This window comes from Manis pentadactyla, chromosome 2, assembly GCF_030020395.1.
Source record: "Manis pentadactyla isolate mManPen7 chromosome 2, mManPen7.hap1, whole genome shotgun sequence".
NCBI lineage: Eukaryota > Metazoa > Chordata > Mammalia > Pholidota > Manidae > Manis > Manis pentadactyla.
This window is the reverse complement of record NC_080020.1, coordinates 42,605,437-42,623,828: the sequence shown is the minus strand read 5'-3', so window position 1 is coordinate 42,623,828 and position 18,392 is coordinate 42,605,437. Positions and strand designations below refer to the sequence as shown.

General features: G+C 49.8%; 1 protein-coding gene across 2 annotated transcripts in view; it reads left to right on the top strand.

Moving 5' to 3' along the window:
* The window catches only part of SLIT3 (slit guidance ligand 3), a 588,416-nt gene that overhangs the window by 515,618 nt on the left and 54,406 nt on the right, over positions 1 to 18,392 (top strand). For both annotated transcript variants that reach the window (XM_036884704.2, XM_036884703.2), the window contains exons 19-23: positions 1,475 to 1,638; positions 2,699 to 2,831; positions 14,237 to 14,305; positions 16,010 to 16,081; positions 16,700 to 16,771. In XM_036884704.2, coding sequence (XP_036740599.2) covers positions 1,475 to 1,638; positions 2,699 to 2,831; positions 14,237 to 14,305; positions 16,010 to 16,081; positions 16,700 to 16,771 — 510 coding nt within the window. The remainder of the gene's footprint in view (positions 1 to 1,474; positions 1,639 to 2,698; positions 2,832 to 14,236; positions 14,306 to 16,009; positions 16,082 to 16,699; positions 16,772 to 18,392) is intronic.

Genomic DNA, 18,392 nt, shown 5'->3' with positions numbered 1-18,392 from the left:
GGGCGCACTCCCCCCTGGCACGGGTGCCGGCTGCTCCCACCACCTAGAACACCCTCCCCCTGGCCTCCCTCCACGCCTCCTTTCTTTCCTCAAGGGTTACTTGCCTCACCCCCAGCCACTCCTCTGCCATCACCCCCAGTTCCTCTGGCCCTGCTCTCCTAATTTTTTAATTTTTACCATTTCCTAATATACTATAGAGACAACTTAGCTTTTTGTTGTTAATTATGTATTGTCTGTCTCCCATCAGCTAAAATATAAGTTCCAGAAAGACAGGGATATATGGCTGTTTTGTTCACTGCTACAAACTCAAATATCTACATCTGTGCCTGGTGCTAAGTAAATGCTCATTATATGAGTGTTGAGTAAATGGATGAATCGAATGAGTAAGTGACTTCAAGACAGGGGATTACGGGTTAGGAACTAGCACAAGTGGGTTCGTTCATTTAGCCCACTTGTCACTTCTCCCAGGTGCCTCCACACTGGGAGTCCAGACACAACAGATGCCAACAGGTATAGAATCACAAAGCATGAAGGGAACCAGCTTTGACATGAGGGTGAACTTGCCCAACTTCACATAGCCACTGATGGTAGGACTACAGTGTCTTCAGAATATCTGACTCCCAAGCTATACTTGCCATGTCATGCAGCAGCCACTCAAGGGCTGTCTGGCCCACTTATGTAACCTCCCTACCCTTCCTCATTTGTGAAATAAGAATAATGTTACCTCCATTCTCAGGCTGCTATGACAAATCTGAATGAGAGAATGGATTTATGAAGTACTAGCCTAGTGCCAGTCCTCTAGGAAACACTCAGAAAGCAATAGCCGCTATCACCCCTTCACCCTGCCATCAGTCCAGTCATTGCATCCAGCAGATACGGATCGAGCGCCTGGCTGATGTCACGCTAGTTCCCAGAGACACCACGGCAGACAAGCAGACCTGATCCCTGCCCTTAGGGGACTGACAGTCCAAGGACAGAGACGGACATTGGACAGTCATGACAAGCTCTGATGGGTGCTATGGAGGAAGTGAAGGCGCATGCAGGAGAACAGCGGGACAGGGTGGAACTTTTCATTTCCCTTTAGATGAGGGGTCATTGAGCACTAAAGGATGAGGAGGAGCCAGCCAGGCAAACAGTAGAGAGATTCATCCAAAGCCAGAGGAGCAGCATGTGCAGAGGCTCTGAGTGTCAGAGTACTGCTGAGGAATTGAAGGCAGTTCGCACAACTGGAGCTCAGCAAAGCAGGGAGGGTATGGCGGGAGACCACTGTCAAGTCAATCAGCAGAGACCTTGCAAAGGCAGCATCTGGATTTTAGAAGAGAGTCTGCATTCCCTTGCCCAGACCTCTCCTCCTGAACCCAGGGCTGACCTGCCTGTAGAGCTGGGCCCTAGGTTTGCAGAGCTGGACCCAGGAGCTAGCTTCCACGGTCAAAGGGTAGAGGCTAACCACTCACAGTGGGTTCCTTCCTTCCAGAAACCTCCTGTCCAACCCCTTCAACTGCAACTGCCACCTGGCCTGGCTCGGCAAGTGGCTAAGGAAGAGGCGGATCGTAAGCGGGAACCCCCGGTGCCAAAAGCCATTCTTCCTCAAGGAGATTCCCATCCAGGATGTGGCCATTCAGGACTTCACCTGTGAAGGTGAGAAGGCTGAGGGTGGGGCAGTACCTGTGAAGTCAAGGAAGACACAAGAGAGGAGAGGTGCAGCAGGTAACTGAAGGGCAGCACCCCTTAGATCTGCTTCAACTCTGCCCTCAGGCATGCAGCTGTATCTCTGGAGGGCCCCACTGCTAGCTAGCACACAAGGGTCCTTGGTGCAAATTAAGAAAAGGTGCCTCTCTTTAAAGATATTTTACTTCCATCAGTCATAAATTTGTCATGAAATATTGATTTTGTTAAAACAAAATATTTTACAGCCATTGAGAACGCTGTTGTATCATACCTTTATCTACCATGTCCACAGTGAGACTGGTGCCCATTAGATGATATGGCATCCTTGTACAGTATGCAACTTACACAATTGTACATGGGGGCCTGGGCCTCAGTGTTCCTGTCTGCATCATGAGGCTCAGATATGTGCTCATGAGAGACAGACTTTAAGATGAGCTCCTGGAAAATTCCTGTTACTGGCGGGGGTGGGTATGAACACCTGGAGAACCAAGGCTTTGAGTGTCCGGATTCCAGAGGGCATATTTGTTTGCATAAATTCAAGCCAGCACTATTTTTACTTGGTCAGCTTTAGGTTATCTAGAGACGGATGAACTGGTTTGTAGATGAACTGAAGCTAAGGTATAAATGGGGACTGGGGACATATTCAGCACCTCAGAGGGACTGTGTAGTGGAAGGAGTAGAGAAAGGGAGGAGAGAGAGCAAAGGGACAGACAAGGTTCTGCCCCTTACCCCAGGCACTCCTTAGTCAGTTTGGCTTATTTCAGATGGGGCTGACAGTGACCTCTCTCCTGTCTAATACTCTGGTCCGTCAAGGTTTTAGGGTCTTTTCATTACATGTGGTAGAAGATAGGCAGCCCTATTCCCCAACCCCTCCAACCACAGTGAAACCAGCAGGCTCCTTATTTCTAGTTCTGGCTCACAGCAAGGGCTTCCCTTTCCGGCAGACAGCTTGGTCCCAGAACTGGCCTTGCTCACCTGTCCCCTTGGCAGTGTGTGTCTCCCTCCACTCTCACTCTGGGGTTCCCCACAGGCAATGACGAGAGCAGCTGCCAGCTGGGCCCGCACTGCCCCGAGCAGTGTGCCTGCGTGGAGACGGTGGTGCGATGTAGCAACAAGGGCCTCCATGCCCTCCCCAGAGGCATTCCCAAGGACGTGACCGAACTGTAAGTACCCCACCCCACTGAACACACTGCAGTCCCACCGTGAGCATCCATCCCACTTTATCCCTAGGGTCTCAAGCAAAACTGCCTGGGGGACCCTACTCAGTGGACCCCAGCAAGATGGCAGCAGAGCCCCAGAGGGGTCAGCTTGGCCCTGGGAGCAAGACACTCTCCTTCCCAGCGCCCCTGCCCAGCAGGTGACAAGTGCCTGACCTCCAGAATATAAGTGCAAGGGTTTTGTCTCCCTTCCTGAACCACCCCCCAAGCCCTTGCTCTGCTCGCTGCCTTCCAGATTTCCCAACAGTCAGTCTGCCACCAGAGACAGCCCAGGATAATCGTGAAAACATATCCAGCAGGCACTGTGGCATACCAAGCCCTTCTATGAATACTATCCTCATGTCCCACCTTAAGATGAGATCTCAGTTCTGAGTTCTGGTCACTGTCTGCCCAGGAGCCAAGCTCTGGACTCTAAGGTCCCACTTAAAGCAAAAGAAGTGCCATTCCCATCCTGAAGGGCTCTTAATATTGTGGCAAGACCTCATTTCTGCACCCCAGGAAGCTCAGACAGTACCATAGGCCCAGCGGCCTCCCTGGGATGTCCCAGGAGCAGTGTGGTTGTAGCCGGCCAGCACCAGCCATGCACCGCTCCTCATTCATTCACTCAGCGTGTATTTATCAGGTGCCTAGGCCAGGTGCTCTGCTACCACTGAAAAGACAGTGGGGAGCAAAATGGGTGTGCCCTCTATGCTCAGGGGCTCACGGTTTACTAGGGAAGGTAGACATTTGCTCAGTCATCTCAGAAGCACATGTGAGATGACAACTGTAAAAAGTGCTACAAAATAGAGGAACAGGGTTGCTGTGACATCCTAACATGGAGAGGTTTGACTGAGAGTGGAGATGAGAGAAAGCTCTTCTGGGGAGATGAAGCTGGAGCTGAAATCTGAAGGGTGAGGAGTAGATGACCAGGAGGGAGGGGGTGCTCCAGAAGGGAGTGGCCACACAGGGCAAAGCCCTCCGTTAGCAGCAAGAAGAGTCCACAGAACCAGGGCGCCAGCAGGAAGACACTCCCCACCAGCTGCCCACACCCCAGGCTTGCACTCCTGCCAACCCACAGCACACCCCTTCCTCTGGCCAGCTTAGGAGGTGCCCACAGTCACAAGCAACAGAATTCAACCCAGACACCTCCAGGAAGTGTTCCTCTGACCAGCTGGGCCCGTACTTCCTGGGATGAAACCTGAGTGTGCCACTGTCTTCAAATAGCAGACAGATTCCCGGATGTGTGTTATGGCTCCTGACACTGAGAAAAGCTGCGGCTGGGGCTGCCAGTCCAAGGGAAGTAAGGTCTTTGATAGTCACCAAAAAGTCCGCATCAGCCCCAGGTCTGGGCTGGGGCCTGCCCTTGGAGATCTGTGTTGTGCCCTTGGAAATCTGGGAATTCCAAGCAGTGCAGTAAGCTCCTCGCTGTCCCTAAGTGGGCTGTGCCGGGGTGGGGGCTGCTGAAAATGACCCAGGTACACACGTCCTTCCTGGGCTAATTGAGTGCTAAGTGACACATGACAAAGAGAAGAAAATGCCATGGAAACAGGCCTGCGGATGCTTTTCCCCAAATCTCAGGAAACACAGATTGAAATAACAAAGATAATTGGCTGTAATTATAGAGTAAACTTCAGAACTTCGGGAGGGGAGCTGATTTCCTGCTTTGGAGATGATGGCACTGCCCCAGCTAGACGCGGCCCCTCAAGTTCACCAAGGGGAGCAGCGCTTACCTCTGTCCACAAACTGTCTCCAGAAGAGGAGAAGAAGTGTGTGGGGACCAAGGGGTGCTGGAGGGAGTGCCTAGGTTTTAAAACAGATGCCAGAAAAGGTGAAAGCTGGCGGCCCCGAGCACTGCAGCTTGGAAGCCTGTTTTAGGGACATCGGCTGAGCACAGATTCAGTGTTTCCAGTGCTGGCTTCCCAGCTCCCTCAGGCATCATTTATTATCTCAGGCAGAGCTGCCAGCTTACAAAACAAAATTAAGCTTAATTCACTGAGAAGGAAAGAAAACAAATCACATAGCTTTCCTCCAAAGGGCGGGGTATGGGAGTCTTTGCAAGCCCAGAGAGAGCAAAGCAGTGCCATCCCAGCGGGGAGGGATTTTTCTTCTAGTGAGCGCTCTGTTAGCTCCCTGCTGGTCCTTCTCGCTGTGTGCGTCCTCTCCAGTCTCTCTTCTTGGCTGAGGCGGGCCACACAGAGGCCCCCTTCACTCACACTTGCTCATCCAGTCCTTGCAAGTAGCCACTGAAGAACGGCTATGGTACCCCTGGCCCCCTGTCAGTAATGAGGCGCTTCCAGAGAAGTAAACACCACTTCTCACGTCTCACCTTCAGTGAGCAGCCCAGTCAGGATCAGAAAACAGTTTAGTCTGACCCCAAATCCCATGCTCTCAATTTTCCAGAAGTTCTTGAGCTCTGGGGTCTCTAGACCCCTTTACATTTTTCAAAAGCACTGAGGACTCTCAAAACTTTGTTTAGGTGGGTTATATCTATTGATATTTACCATATTAAAAGCTATGACAAACTTTTAAAATATGTATTTATTAATCCACTTTGAGATAACAACAATATAACATGACAAACCAAAAGAAATTTAATTAGAAGGGAGGGATTACACTTTTACAAATGTAGTAGAAGACAACTGGGCTTTCATACCTGCTTCAGCATTCACTCTGTTGTGATAGATTGGTTTGGGTAAAGTACAAGAAGAAAACCTAGCTTCTCACAGACGTGTACTTGGAAAAGGGAGGAAATTTTAATAGCCTTTTCAAATAATTGTGGATAGTCTTCTTTGATTGTACACCAAAAAATGCATAGGGTTAGTTCTTAAAGGCTAGTTGCAGTGTGGAATCCAAAACCATATCGGTGAACTTTCAAACACTGTTAGATTAACATCCACTGGTCTGTCTGTCTGGCACTGTGAATGGAACATTCCCCCATGCATGATCTTGTAACAGCATGCCCTGGTCATCTGGAAAATACTGGTTCACCAAGTTAGGCAGATCTTCCTAATGTTGACACATCACATTATATAATACCAAGAATGTCATAGCCATTAATATCACCACTGATCTCATTGGAAAAGTCTTTAAGGGGACGCTATGAAGCTCAATATGGTTTCTAAAATTTTAATCACTATGTGGAAGCTCAAGTTTTATCATTGGCAACAAATACTGTCATATTTTTTTAAGTGACAGGCTCACTGGTTCATTTTTGAGAAATTGCCTACTAAATACCCATCTCTGAATAACTTTGTTTGCTGGTCATTCTTTTAAGTAAAAATAGTGTAGTGTGTCATGGGCAAAAGTGGCTAGTTGAATTTGTAATCCAGTCACACAGGTGTTTTTCCTCAGACAACCAATGTACTTCTTCTGCAGGAGAAATGCTTTGTGCATACCTCCCATTTGTCACACAGAATATTAAAAAGCTGTGTGCTCAAGGATCAAGGTTTAATGCAATTAATGACTTTTTACTGTTTTAACAAGGTCATTCTTAAGTAAAACTGGCTTTTTTTTTTGCAAGTGAATGGAGGTCAAGAATACAGTGACCATTGATATCATTTGGTGCCACTGCCTTAATTCATACTTAGGTGCCAGCTGTTTTTCTCACACAGTGAAAAAGGAAAACAATGTTCTAGTCTTATTAAAAAACTAGTTATAGCCTCAGATCCATGAAAGAAAGTAGGGCACCCCCAGGGGTTCATGGATGACACTTTGAGAACCACTCAGGTCATTACACCAATAGGCAAAGAGCACAGAGACACCCGCTAGATGTCGATGCTCAAGTTCCTGATATAAAAGCAAACCTACAAAGTGTCCCTGCCAGCAGAGCAGAAGCAGATGTGGCCATCACAGCCCCCAAGGTCCCTGGCACAAATACTCTGCAAAGGCTGAGGGACTTATCATCTTAAGAAAGTTCCCTCACTGCTGTGCCGTGCACCTTACCATTCCGGAAAACTGAAACCTGAAAATTTGTTTCCATTTAAGGAAATGTTTACTTACATCAGGCCTTCCTGATTCTGCAGACAAACTCCACAATCCTGCATCTTCTAAGGGCTAGAAAGTAGAACCAGAATCTAGCGCCAGTAAACAGTGCTCTCCCACCCACCAACCTGCCCCTGCAGCCCACTCCCAACAGGAAGCTCCCATCCTGATTCCAGTCTGAGGCCCGTGGTCACGCATTTGTTGTCCTGCCACTACTATCCGGGGAGAGGGGAAGGGAAGGATGGTGTCTCTCTCCCTGCTGGAAGGAGGGGTTTCTACTGGGGTGTGAGGTCTGAGGACATCATGGGAAGCAGGCTGGCGCGCACACACGGACACACACACACACACAAACTGATAGTGCATATGGGGCTTGGCCAGGAGGGCACAGGCCTGAGGCACTCTCTTTGAGGGTGAGTGTGGCAGGGAGTGGTAACAAGAACGCACTGAGTAGGAGACGGTGGGACATGGCCCAGGGCTGATTAGCTCCAAAGGGTTAGAGAGGAGGGTCCAGGGTACAGCAAGGAGCTCACATGACTCTCTCTCCTCATCTTAGATCTAATTAGGGGGATAGACATGCATGCCAGAGAAGGGGCAGGGCGACGCAGTGAGTGACAAGCACACGTGAGTGGCAACCACAGTATGTACTCTGGGATAGAAGGAATCCAGGAAATTGTGCCTGCCCTGGCCTTTAGGAAAGCACGGGAATGTCCTGTGTGTAGCCCGCAGCTTCCTCTACATCACATTTACTGTGTGCCGGGTGCTGGGCTAGATTTTCCTCATATGTGACCTCATTTAATCCTCCCAAAAAGCCTACAAGGCAGGTATTATTCCCGTTTTGCAGATGGGGTAACTGAGGCTTAGGAAGGCTGAGTAATTTCTTAAGATCACGCTGACAAGATGCAGCAGAAGATAGACTCGAGCCCAGGTCTGTCTGACCCCAAGGCCCATCCTTTAGCCACTAAAGCACCGCCTCCCTTTGGCAGAGGCTCAGGTGCCTGTGTGCTCTGCCCAGCATCCTGGCTTGGTGGGGACTTGTAGACAGCCACGGGTCTGCTTGGAAACTGCCACCTGCAGTTAGAAAACCCCAGCACCGGCCATGATGCTGCAGGCCCCTGTGAGCAGTTCCAGCCGGGTCCATCCTGGCAACTGGGCCTGCTTTGGCAGTGCTGCTGTGCAGGCCCCCCAGAGCACTCGGCAGAGCAACTGCCCAGCGCTGGCTGCATCCTTGCTCTGCTCACAGCCGGGGAGAGGGACAGACGTGCCTGCAGCCAGCTGGCTCTGGGCCCAGCAGCCCCGATGAGTCCTGGCACAGGCCCTGGCCCAGCAGAGACCTCAGCCGATGGCTTCAGTAGAGGACACTTCTAGGCCATCGTGCAGTCATGGCCACTGTGGGAGGGGCTGAGGGAGGCCTGAGCACAGGCCACAGGCTAAGAGAGGCTCCTTCACTCAGTCAAGTGTTCATTCAGTCTGTTGCGCCAGGTAATGTCACAGGAGCTGGGCACACAGCAGCTAATGTGACAGAGCTCCCTGATGTCAGGAACTTCAAGGAGGAAAACAATAAGAAAGTTAACCAATAAATTAAGCATTTCAGGTAGGAAGTAGAATAGTGTTTCCCAGGAAAGTAAAGGGGGGAAATGAGTAGAAAGAGCATGTTTTGCAAAGACCCCAGGGTGGAAAGATCAGGAAACCAGGAAGACCATGAGCTGGAGCATCTAGAATGGAAAAGAATGTGGTGAGAAGGGTATGTAAAACTTAAGAAGGGTATGTTAAGTTCTTGTAGGCCATGGTGAGGGCTGACTCTTTATCCCAGGAGAAATGCAGGAGCTAGGGGGACTTTTAAGCAGGAAAGTGACATGATCCGATTCTCATTTTAGAAATATTATTCTGGAATAAGAATAGAAAATAAACAAAAAAGATCATTATCTGTCGTTCAGTAATCATATGTATTATTGGATGGAGATATATGTGCATATAGGTGTATATTTTTACATACATGTATATTTATTCAAAATTATTGAACACTAGTGTACCAAGCACTGCTCCAAGAGCTTTCCAGAGAGACTCATTTAATCTTCATAATCACTGCAAGGTGCTGATCATTATAAGCCTCATTTTACAGAAGAAACACAAGCTCAGAGACGTTAAGTAACTTGCCCAATGTTACACAGCACTGACTAGTGGAGCCAGGATGTAAGGCTGGGCCGTCTGACTTCTGAACTGCTCCTGCATAACCCCAACTCCCGGCTGGCAATCCTGGCCCAGAGGGGTTGCTCCTGGAAGGTAGTTGCCCTCCTCCTTCGCTGCTCAGCAGGTCCAAGGGTTCTTTGTGGGGCACTCGTCAGCACCACAGACCTCAAAACAGAACTAGGGAAAATGCGTTTGACAGAGCTCTGTGGATTTTCATGCAAAGCAGACATGTCCTCGTGTGCTTGCGCTGGGCTGAAACGGATCATTTAAATGCAGATCAACACCAAAGTTGACCCAGTAGAAATGCTCTGGTAGTTCTAAGGCTGGCAGGGCAAGAGTGCAGTCTTCTGAAAGCGTCCCTCTGGGATCTGGGCTGCAGGCTACAGGCAACTTTGGAGTTCAGAGTTTCCATGAAGGGATTTTTTACAAAGAATGCTTTTCCACACAACCGCATCTGCATCTCTGAAGTAAAACGTTTTGATTCTGCATCTTCAGAGCTTCAATGCCAAGTCGCCAGGGATGTCTGCACTTAAAGGAGCTCCCTAGCAGCTCCCACTCAGCTCCGCAGTGTCAAATGCAGCTCCACCTGGGGAATCCTGGGCTTTTCATCGTAGGGATGATGTTGCCTGAGCATCTCTGGTTGCCAGCTAGTGTGCTGGGATGCTGCAGTGAGGAAAACAGACACGATTCGGCCCCATTAATCACAGAATCACACTACATACAGATGTCTGTTACCATGGGGTTAAATGCTATGAAGAAAATGTACCGAAGGTTTTGGGAACCTGTCATGTTACAATGGGCATGGGAGATATTTGGGAAGTGATGCTCGAGTGGAGATGGAGGACTCTGTCTGAGTTAACTAGGCAAAGAGGAAGAAGAGGGGCTAGTGTGTGCAAAGACCTGCCCCTCCAAAAGGAGTGGGGGGCATCTGGGGAGGGCTAAGATTGGTGGAATCAGAGGTGAAAGGGGACTTTGTTGTAAAATGAACCAGAGAAGGAGGCAGGGACTGTGGCTGTTAATTTTATGTGTCAACTTGGCCAGGCTGTGTTACCCAGCTACATGTTGCTGGGAAGGTATTTTGTAGGTACAATTAACACCTACAATCAGTTGACTTTTTAAGTAAAGGCGATTACCAAGGATAATGTAGAGATGGGCCTCATATGATCCACTGAAGTCCTTAAGAACAAAAACTGAAGTTTCCTGGAGGGAATTCTGCCTCAAGACTATAGCACAGAAATCCTGCTTGACTTTGCAGCTTGCTGGCATTCCTTCCTTAAATTCTCTGTGTGTGTGTGTGTGTGTGTGTATACTTATATATGTGTATACACATTTATATATGTGTGTGTGTATATATATATTTATATTTACATGCGGTTCTCTGTGTGTGTGTGTGTGTGTGTGTGTGTGTGTGTGTGTGTGTGTGTGTGTGTGTGTGTGTATCCCCTATTGGTCTGCTGCTCTGGGGCACCCTGAGATGGGGCAGACCACAGAAAACTTGGCAGAATTTGGGCAGGAATTGCGTAGCCTTTCTCTAACAAGCAGTAGAAGCCAGAGAAGGATTTTAAGCAGGGAGAGCAGCTACTCCAGTCAGCATCAGGATAGCACTGATCAAAGCCAGGCTAGAGCCCAGGAGAACAGCCCACTGGGCCCAGAGGCTCCAGAAGCATCTGTGTCATGTTGCCCCCTGAACCTCCCTGTCTCCGATGAGGAAGACATTGGCATCCCTAAACTCGAGTGGTCATTTATGCAGTTTACTCAACTATTCAGCAAACACATTTACAGAGCACAGCCTCCCCACAGGTGTTTGTGGGCCAGGCACGTGGTATTCCTTGAGACCACTGGAGGTTTTGGTTTTTAACCCAGGGCTCTGTGAACAGTCCTTCTCTATATACATTCATTCATTCATTCACTCAAAAAATATTTGTATCCCTACTCTTACTAAGCATTATATTAGGCACTGGAGATGTAGCAGAAATGGAATCAGCAAAAATTCCTGCGACATGCAGCTTACAGTCCAGTGGGAATGAGAGAAACAAGTAAATTGAATAGCGAGTATATCTTCCTGGGACTGAGGTGACTGAGAGTGAAAGTAAGGAGCTCTAAGTGGAAGGGCAAATCATATAGGGTTGACTTTTCAGGCACTGAGTCCAACAAGTCTGAGTTTAGAGCCTGGCTCCTGGACTGACTGACCTCTCTGAGCCTCAGTATGCTCATCAACAAAATGGACAAAATACCCAGCAAAATATGCTCCCAGCTCCAGAAGATCAACTCCCAGCCCGGAGTCTCTCTGTCCCATGGCCCCGGAACGTAGGCCTCAGGAAAGGCTGCTGAGTTGCTTGCTTGTTTTGCAGTCGCCCTTGTCCCCGAGTTGTCTGTGAGGTTAAGTAACTTGTCACAAGTCACACTGCAAGCCCAGGCTACCAACCTGCCCTCAGATGGGCTGGTCTGGGGCCTTCGAGAAATACCCCAGAAGGACACTAGGGGTTTTGGTGTCTTACCTGGGTTTCATCTCTGATGCCTCAGGTTTGCTGGGTAGTCATAGCAAGTCATTGAGAGAGAGAGTGAGCGGCATAGTGGAGAGCATAGTGGAGAGCAGGAGACGTACTGCAGGTCTGAGGCAGCACTCCTTCCGAGGCTCCCTCAGGGTGAATTAGCCTCCAGTCAGGCCAGCAGAGATACCCTCTAGACCAGTGCCTCCCCACCGGCCCTGCCCACTCACCCCTCCTGCCCCCAGGCTTCCTTCCTCACTTGCTGCAGGCGAGCAGGAAGGTGAGCACGCAGCCTGGCTGTCCTCCCCTCCTTCAGCCTGCACAGACCCCGGAATGCCACCTCCCCTACAGAGCCTCCCTGCCCAGCCAAGAAAGCTGGAAGCCTCCCCCCACTCCCCTCCACGCTTGCTCCTCCCCACTACCAGCTGAGCCCCCGCCAGTGTTGAGGCCTAGGGCCAGTGTGAGTGCCCTACAGCCTGGCACTCAGGGCAGGGCAGAAGGTTGAATGCAGATGAGAGGCGTTCAGGAAGCTCTGCACGACACCAGCCCCCTGCACCTGTCTGCCGTCATGCTGCTCACGGCACTTGGCATAAACTGACCCCCAAAGCCTCGGGGTGCTCCGCCCCATCTCCCACTGTCCTCCGCTCACCCACCTGACTTCCACCTCCCTGAACATTGTTGCCTGCGTCCGTGCTCAAGTTCAGGGCCCTCCACAGGCCTCGCTCTTGCCGGCTTCTCCCTCCTCCCCTGCTCCTTCCATCTCAGATGTCTCCTGCTCCACTGCATCTTTCTGCAGCAAGCCCCTTGGCCTTCTCCATCACAGCTCCTTGTTCCTCTCCTTATAGCATCCATCACAATTTGTAATTTATGTCACTTTATGTGCATGTGTCCTCTCCCTCCCCACGTGCCCCCACATTAGATTTTTAAATGCCAGAAAGCAGGCATCCTGCCTCCCTTATTCACCAGTATATACAGTACCTGGCACATTGCAGTTGCTTAATGAAATTTCTGCCTGAATAAACAAATGCATCAGTGAATATGTTTCTCTTAGCTCCTCTGCTGGAGGCCATGATCGAAGTGTGTGTGTGACTGAATTTCAAGCCAGATGCTCAAGCCCCCTGAAGGCAGATATGGAGTCCGCTTCATCTCTCTATCTCCTCCAGCATCTAGCATAGCTCTTGGCACAAAACAGGCACACAACCACGGCTTGAGGACCAAAGGGAGGTTATTCCACCATGCCATGGCGAGCTAAGGCCGTGTGGGATCCTGTCTGGTGTTCTGTGCCATGGGAGTCCCCAGGGACCAGCCATAGAAATAAAGTCACTTGGCCTTAGTTTAACGTAATATCCATTCCAACTTGCCCTTAAAGCTAAGCCTGAGTTGGTCATTGACAAACTTCCCAGGATCCTGGTTTTACCCATTTCATCTTAGTTCATCATCTTGTGGCTGGTCCAGTCAGCCAGGTCATCTGTCTGCACGCAGACTGGCAGATCCCACTGTCACTCAGAAGCCAGTTAGAAATGCAGTCTCTGACCTGTCAGGAGACCTGCTGGGTCAGAATCTTTTTAGCCAGATTCCAGGTGATTTATGTGTGATTAAAATTTGGGAAACACTGGACTAAAGAAAGATCGACCTAGGGTGGTCTGCCCTCATTGAGCTTAAGGCAGGTGTTGTGCCAATGGACTGCAGTGGCTGGATGTTGACTGCTCTGAGAGCGAAGCCATGGGGGCCTGATATCAAGGGAAACTCGCCCAGGAGGTCAGAACAGGTGTGGTAAGCCTTCTTAAGGTTTTGCAATTTCATCCTGAGAGCAGCAAGAAGCCTAGGGAAAGAGGTTTACAGTAAGAGTGGGACTGAATGAATTGGCCTATGTTGCCTCTTGAGGGTAGAAATAACTTCAGTAATTCATGATGGAAAAGAGACTTTGTTCTCTCGTCTTCCACCACACTCAAGTGTCCCAGGAATTTTTCTCATCCTAGATGAACAGGTGAGGGCCAGACCCTGAGGTCCAGCGAGCCTTTGCCCATCCAGAAGGAGTGTCCATCTGTTGGTGCCCCCTCATTCTGAACCCATGTCCCCTCCCACGTGTGGCTTCCCTGCTGGGAACCATCCATAGCACAGCGCTACAGGAACATGCCTGTTTCCTCAGTTTCCAGATACTCAACACTGAGTTAGGGTTCTGGGGATGCATTGTGGCCCCGCTTCCCACGCCGTCTGAGTGTTGAGTAGAGGCCATATGAACTGCGATAGGAGCACAGCCAGAGACCTGGCTTCGCATCCTCGCTCGCCATGTGGCCTTGGGCAAGTGTTCTTGATTAATCTCTGAAGTTCTATTTCCTCAACTGCGTATCCCTGCCACCAAGCATATTGTGAGGGCCGGGTACAATGTGGGTATTTATTTATTGAACAAATACTTCTTTAACACCTACCATGTACATCTCTGTACAGTCTTGAGGGACCCAACACTGGACAATTTTAGACAAGAGCCCCGCCGTCCTGAGACTTAGCAGTCTAGTGGGGAGAAATGTCATTAGTTGAATAAGCACACAAATGATTTTAAATGACAAATATAGTATGTGCTTTGCAGGCAGAGAAAGAGCTGTGAGAGAGTAAAACAGGGCCCCCACCTTGCCTGGACAGTCAGGGAGGCGTCTCTGAGAAAAGGACAGCATGCACAGTGTCTCTGCCGAGTGTCACTCCACACCTCTCTTTCAGGTACCTGGAAGGAAACCACTTAACAGCCGTGCCCAGGGAGCTGTCCGCCCTCCGACACCTGACACTAATGTAAGGAACTGGCCACACGTGGGACACTTCGTTTTCTGTCCTGAGGGGCTGTGGAGGGTGAGGGAGGACAGTGGGGCAGGCTCAGCACTGTGCACAGAGCCTGCTCTGGCAGAGCCCGCAGAGGCAGCTGGGAGGAGCGGACCAGTCTGACGAGCCAGGTCTTCCTGGGAGAACCACGTGCAGAAATGCCCAGAAATGCCATCACTGGCCACCCACGTCACTTCTCCTCGACTTGGTGTAGGCAGGGAGCCTCTGACCTTCTGGGGTCCCGATTAAGTTCCTGAGACTCCTCAGTTTCCAATTTCTTGGAAGTTGTGGCTGCACTTAGGTTTGCCAACAGCATAAATGAGCATTTCTTCTTCCTTCTTTAGTGCCCAAAAAATGCTCCAAATAAATGGTTCAAACTGAGGTACCTTCAGGTAGTAACCGCTACTGGCTCCAGGTCTACCAAGACTCAGGAAAAATCCCAGATGGGGAGCAAGACTGCTGGGCACAGGCAGGGCCCAGGGAGCTGGGTGGTCCATGAGCTTTGTCCCTCAACAGCCTCACTGCCTTATCAAGAGGGGACCCAAAGGGTGCAAAACAGTTCCTTGGGCAAGTGGTCAGTGACAGGTCATATGTCCTGTCCACTGAGGAGCTGGGAGCCAGTCCACGGAGGGGAGATGAGAGTTCTTTCAGAGGGAACAGCTTGGGAAGGGGGCAGGGGGCCACTGAGGAAGAGCAGCAAAAGCCACTTGTTGCCTTACACAGCCTGGCTTCCTAGGTGCCCCAAAACCAGCCTCTAGGTAAGGCTTCCTCAACCTCTGCACTCTGGACATTTGGGACCAGATAATTCTCTGTTGGGTGGGCTGTCGTGGGATGTTTAACAGCACCCTATGCACTAGATGCCGGCAGCACGCCTCCCCCGCCAGTGACAACCAAGAATGTCTCCGGATGTTGCCAAACGTCTCTGGGGAGCAAAAGTGCTCCCAGTGAGAACCCCCACTCTCGACCGAGGTCTCAGCTTCAGTGGGTTTGCTTGTGTGTGTGTTTTAATACTGATGCTCAAGCCCATCCCAGACCAATTCCATCAGAATATCTGATTTATAAATCAGAATATCTGGGCACAGAACACAGATCTTAGAGGATGTAAAAGCTCTCCAGGCGAGACTAATGTGCAGCAACTATTAAAAACCACTGCTGGGCATATTGATCCCTGAAGAGAAGAGGAAGTTGGCAAAGGGCTACACACCAACCTTATTCCCTCTAGGAAATAATGTAATAAAATAGAATAAGTGAGTGCCAGAGGAAAGGGAGAGAGTAGAGGAACAGTGACTGGGGCAGGGAGGGGTGGCATAGAATAAGGAGAGACTTAGGTGTTATGCTTTGCTGGGATAATGAAGTGAATGAACATACTTCTAATGGAATGACTGAACAGCTGAATGAATGGACAAATGAATGAACAATTGCTTCAATGACTGAGTAAATCTTGAGTGAAAAAGATGAACATTTGGATGAAAGGTAGGTAGGTGAGCAGGTGGGTGTATGGATGGTAAGTGGATGGATGGATGGATGGGTAGATGGGTGGATGGATGGGTGGGTGGATGGTAGGTGGCTGGGTGGGTGGATGGATGGATGGCAGGCAGGCAGGCATATGTGAGCGTTGGGAATGACCTTCAGGTGCAACCAACAGTAAAGTGTGACCCTCTGTTTTCCTTCTCCTAGTGACCTGAGCAACAACAGCATTGGCGTGCTGACCAATCACACCTTCAGGAACATGTCTCAGCTGTCCACCCTGTGAGTACAGGGTGTGCTGTGTTCCCATGGGCCTGGTGGCAAGTGCTCTGTGGCTGGCTTTGCCCCGTGCCCCCAGGCCTAAGTTCTCTCCCCTAGTGATGCTCAGGGCTGTGGCTGCCTCTGCAGAGGGAAGACCTTAATCATCAAAAGGAAAATAAAGTAGATCAGAACTCCACTGTCTAGGCAGTTAGAGAGGAATTGGAGCCTAATTACTTCTGAACAAGGCCCTCTTTGGAGTGCCTTCTGTGATTTGTGAATTTTCTTTCCCACTAGAGGGTTTCCCCACACAATTACATTTTGCTCAGACCCATTTACTTCCCATTAGCTCTGCATGTCGTGAGCATCACCATTTGACAATAAAGGAAGGTGATGACAAAGCTGGTTAGGAGGCCTCCCTGCCATGGAACGTGGGAGGAAGTGGCAAAACGAAGCCAGCGAGCTCCCTGGAGTGGTGGGAGATGTTTCTTTTCCATTTATTGTTAGGATTCTTTTCATCAGTATATTAAAATTGGAAAGATAAAGAGACCATTTGCTTTGACTGGTCCACAGTGTGGACAATGCACCCATGAGTAGCTGTGATTGGAATAGCCAACAGGGCACATGTGTCTGTTTCCTCAGGATCCTGAGCTACAACCAGCTGCGATGCATCCCCATCCACGCCTTCAATGGGCTCCGGTCTCTCCGCGTGCTGTGAGTACCCCAGAGCCCTGGGTTCAACTTACACCTCCCTGGTAACAGCAGCCCATCCTGGCACTCCTACTCCCCATTCTCCTTTGCTCAGAGCCCACTCCCTATACATCCCTCCCCAGCCCGGCACTCTTCCTGGCCTGGTGGGGCAGAGAGGCAGACATTGCCAATTCAGGCTCACTACTGCATGTGTGACCTGGAGCAGATCACTAAGCCCTCTGAGTTTCTGCCTCTTTAGGTACAAAAGGGGATCAATAGCAACCCCCTCACAAGGATTAGGATGTGCAGGTGTATTCTGCACCCTAGCCATACACAGGGTTCGGCATGCAGCTGCCATTTGGAGGATGGCTATTTCACAGTTGGTCCCTCTGGCTTCAGAGGAGCAATGCTAACACTGAACCTTTGCGAGGAAACCACGCTCATACATCAGCGCTCCCAAGCTGAGGCCCAGGGTCCCCGTCCAGCTCACAGACAGCTTTTAGTTAGCAATTACAGAGTTGCCACAAAGAATATCTTTGAAAAAACTGAGTTTCAGTAAGTTGCCAACATCTACCTATCAGAGATTTCTCATGTAAGTCTTAATTTCTATACTCTCTTGGAAAATGGAGAGACCTGGCCATTCCTCTGCCCTCCTGCATGGCAGAGCAGCCCTTAGACAGGGTTGTGTGGTCTACAGCCGCCACGCCTGGCCCCTTGTCACCCAGTGACATCTGGCTGGCCTTGCCTACACGTGGGTGGGGGTGGCCCATTGAGGGAGATGAGCTCAAGCAGAGGTGACATGGCCCGGGAGAGTGCCCACTTTCTAGCTTGCCTCTGTCCCTCCCCAGCTGTGTCTTCTCATCCATAAAATCAGATGGTAAGAGCCTAACCAGGTCTTACGAGGATTAAATGAGATACTGAATGTAAAGCACTTAGCCCAGTCCTGGCCTCCTGTAAGCATTTGATAAATACTCATTTGTTATTACTGTTCCCACATCAGAGCTTACAGGAGCAGGAATGGCACCCCAATGCCACAACCCTAGGCCTGACTGTCACCCAATTTTTGTGCCTTCTCATCTTGTACCTACTTTATGGGCAAAGGAGGATCCTTTGATATTTCCGTGAGAACAGAGATGCCAGATATTCTTCCCCCAAACCTATCAACCTCTTGCCTTTCTGGCCTACTATTACTATAACAGTGATAACCGTATTTTTATGGGTTTTTCATGGCCATTGCCTCATGTAAATTTTTGCAACAGTGCTGTAAGATTGAGAGGATAGTGCCCACTTTGAAGATGGGAAAACTGAGGCCAGATTAGTGAATTAACTGGCTGACAATCCAGTAGTCAGGAGTTTGCAGAATTCAGCCTCCTTGTTCAGAGCCCCAGGATGCTTCCAGGGACCCAATAGCAATTGGAAACAGCACCTACTGAGCCAGTCCAGTCTGCAGCCTCCAGGCTGGTGTGATTTATTGAAGCCCACAAAACACCGGTGTCAGCGACAACTCCTGCCACATGTCATCTGCACTGTTATTAAAAATCAATTCTCTAGGGGCAAAGAAGTACCCATGCTGACAGTGTGCAATCTGTTATTGTCACTTATTTATTATCCACCTTCTCTGGGGAGTTTGAGAATGGAAACATCA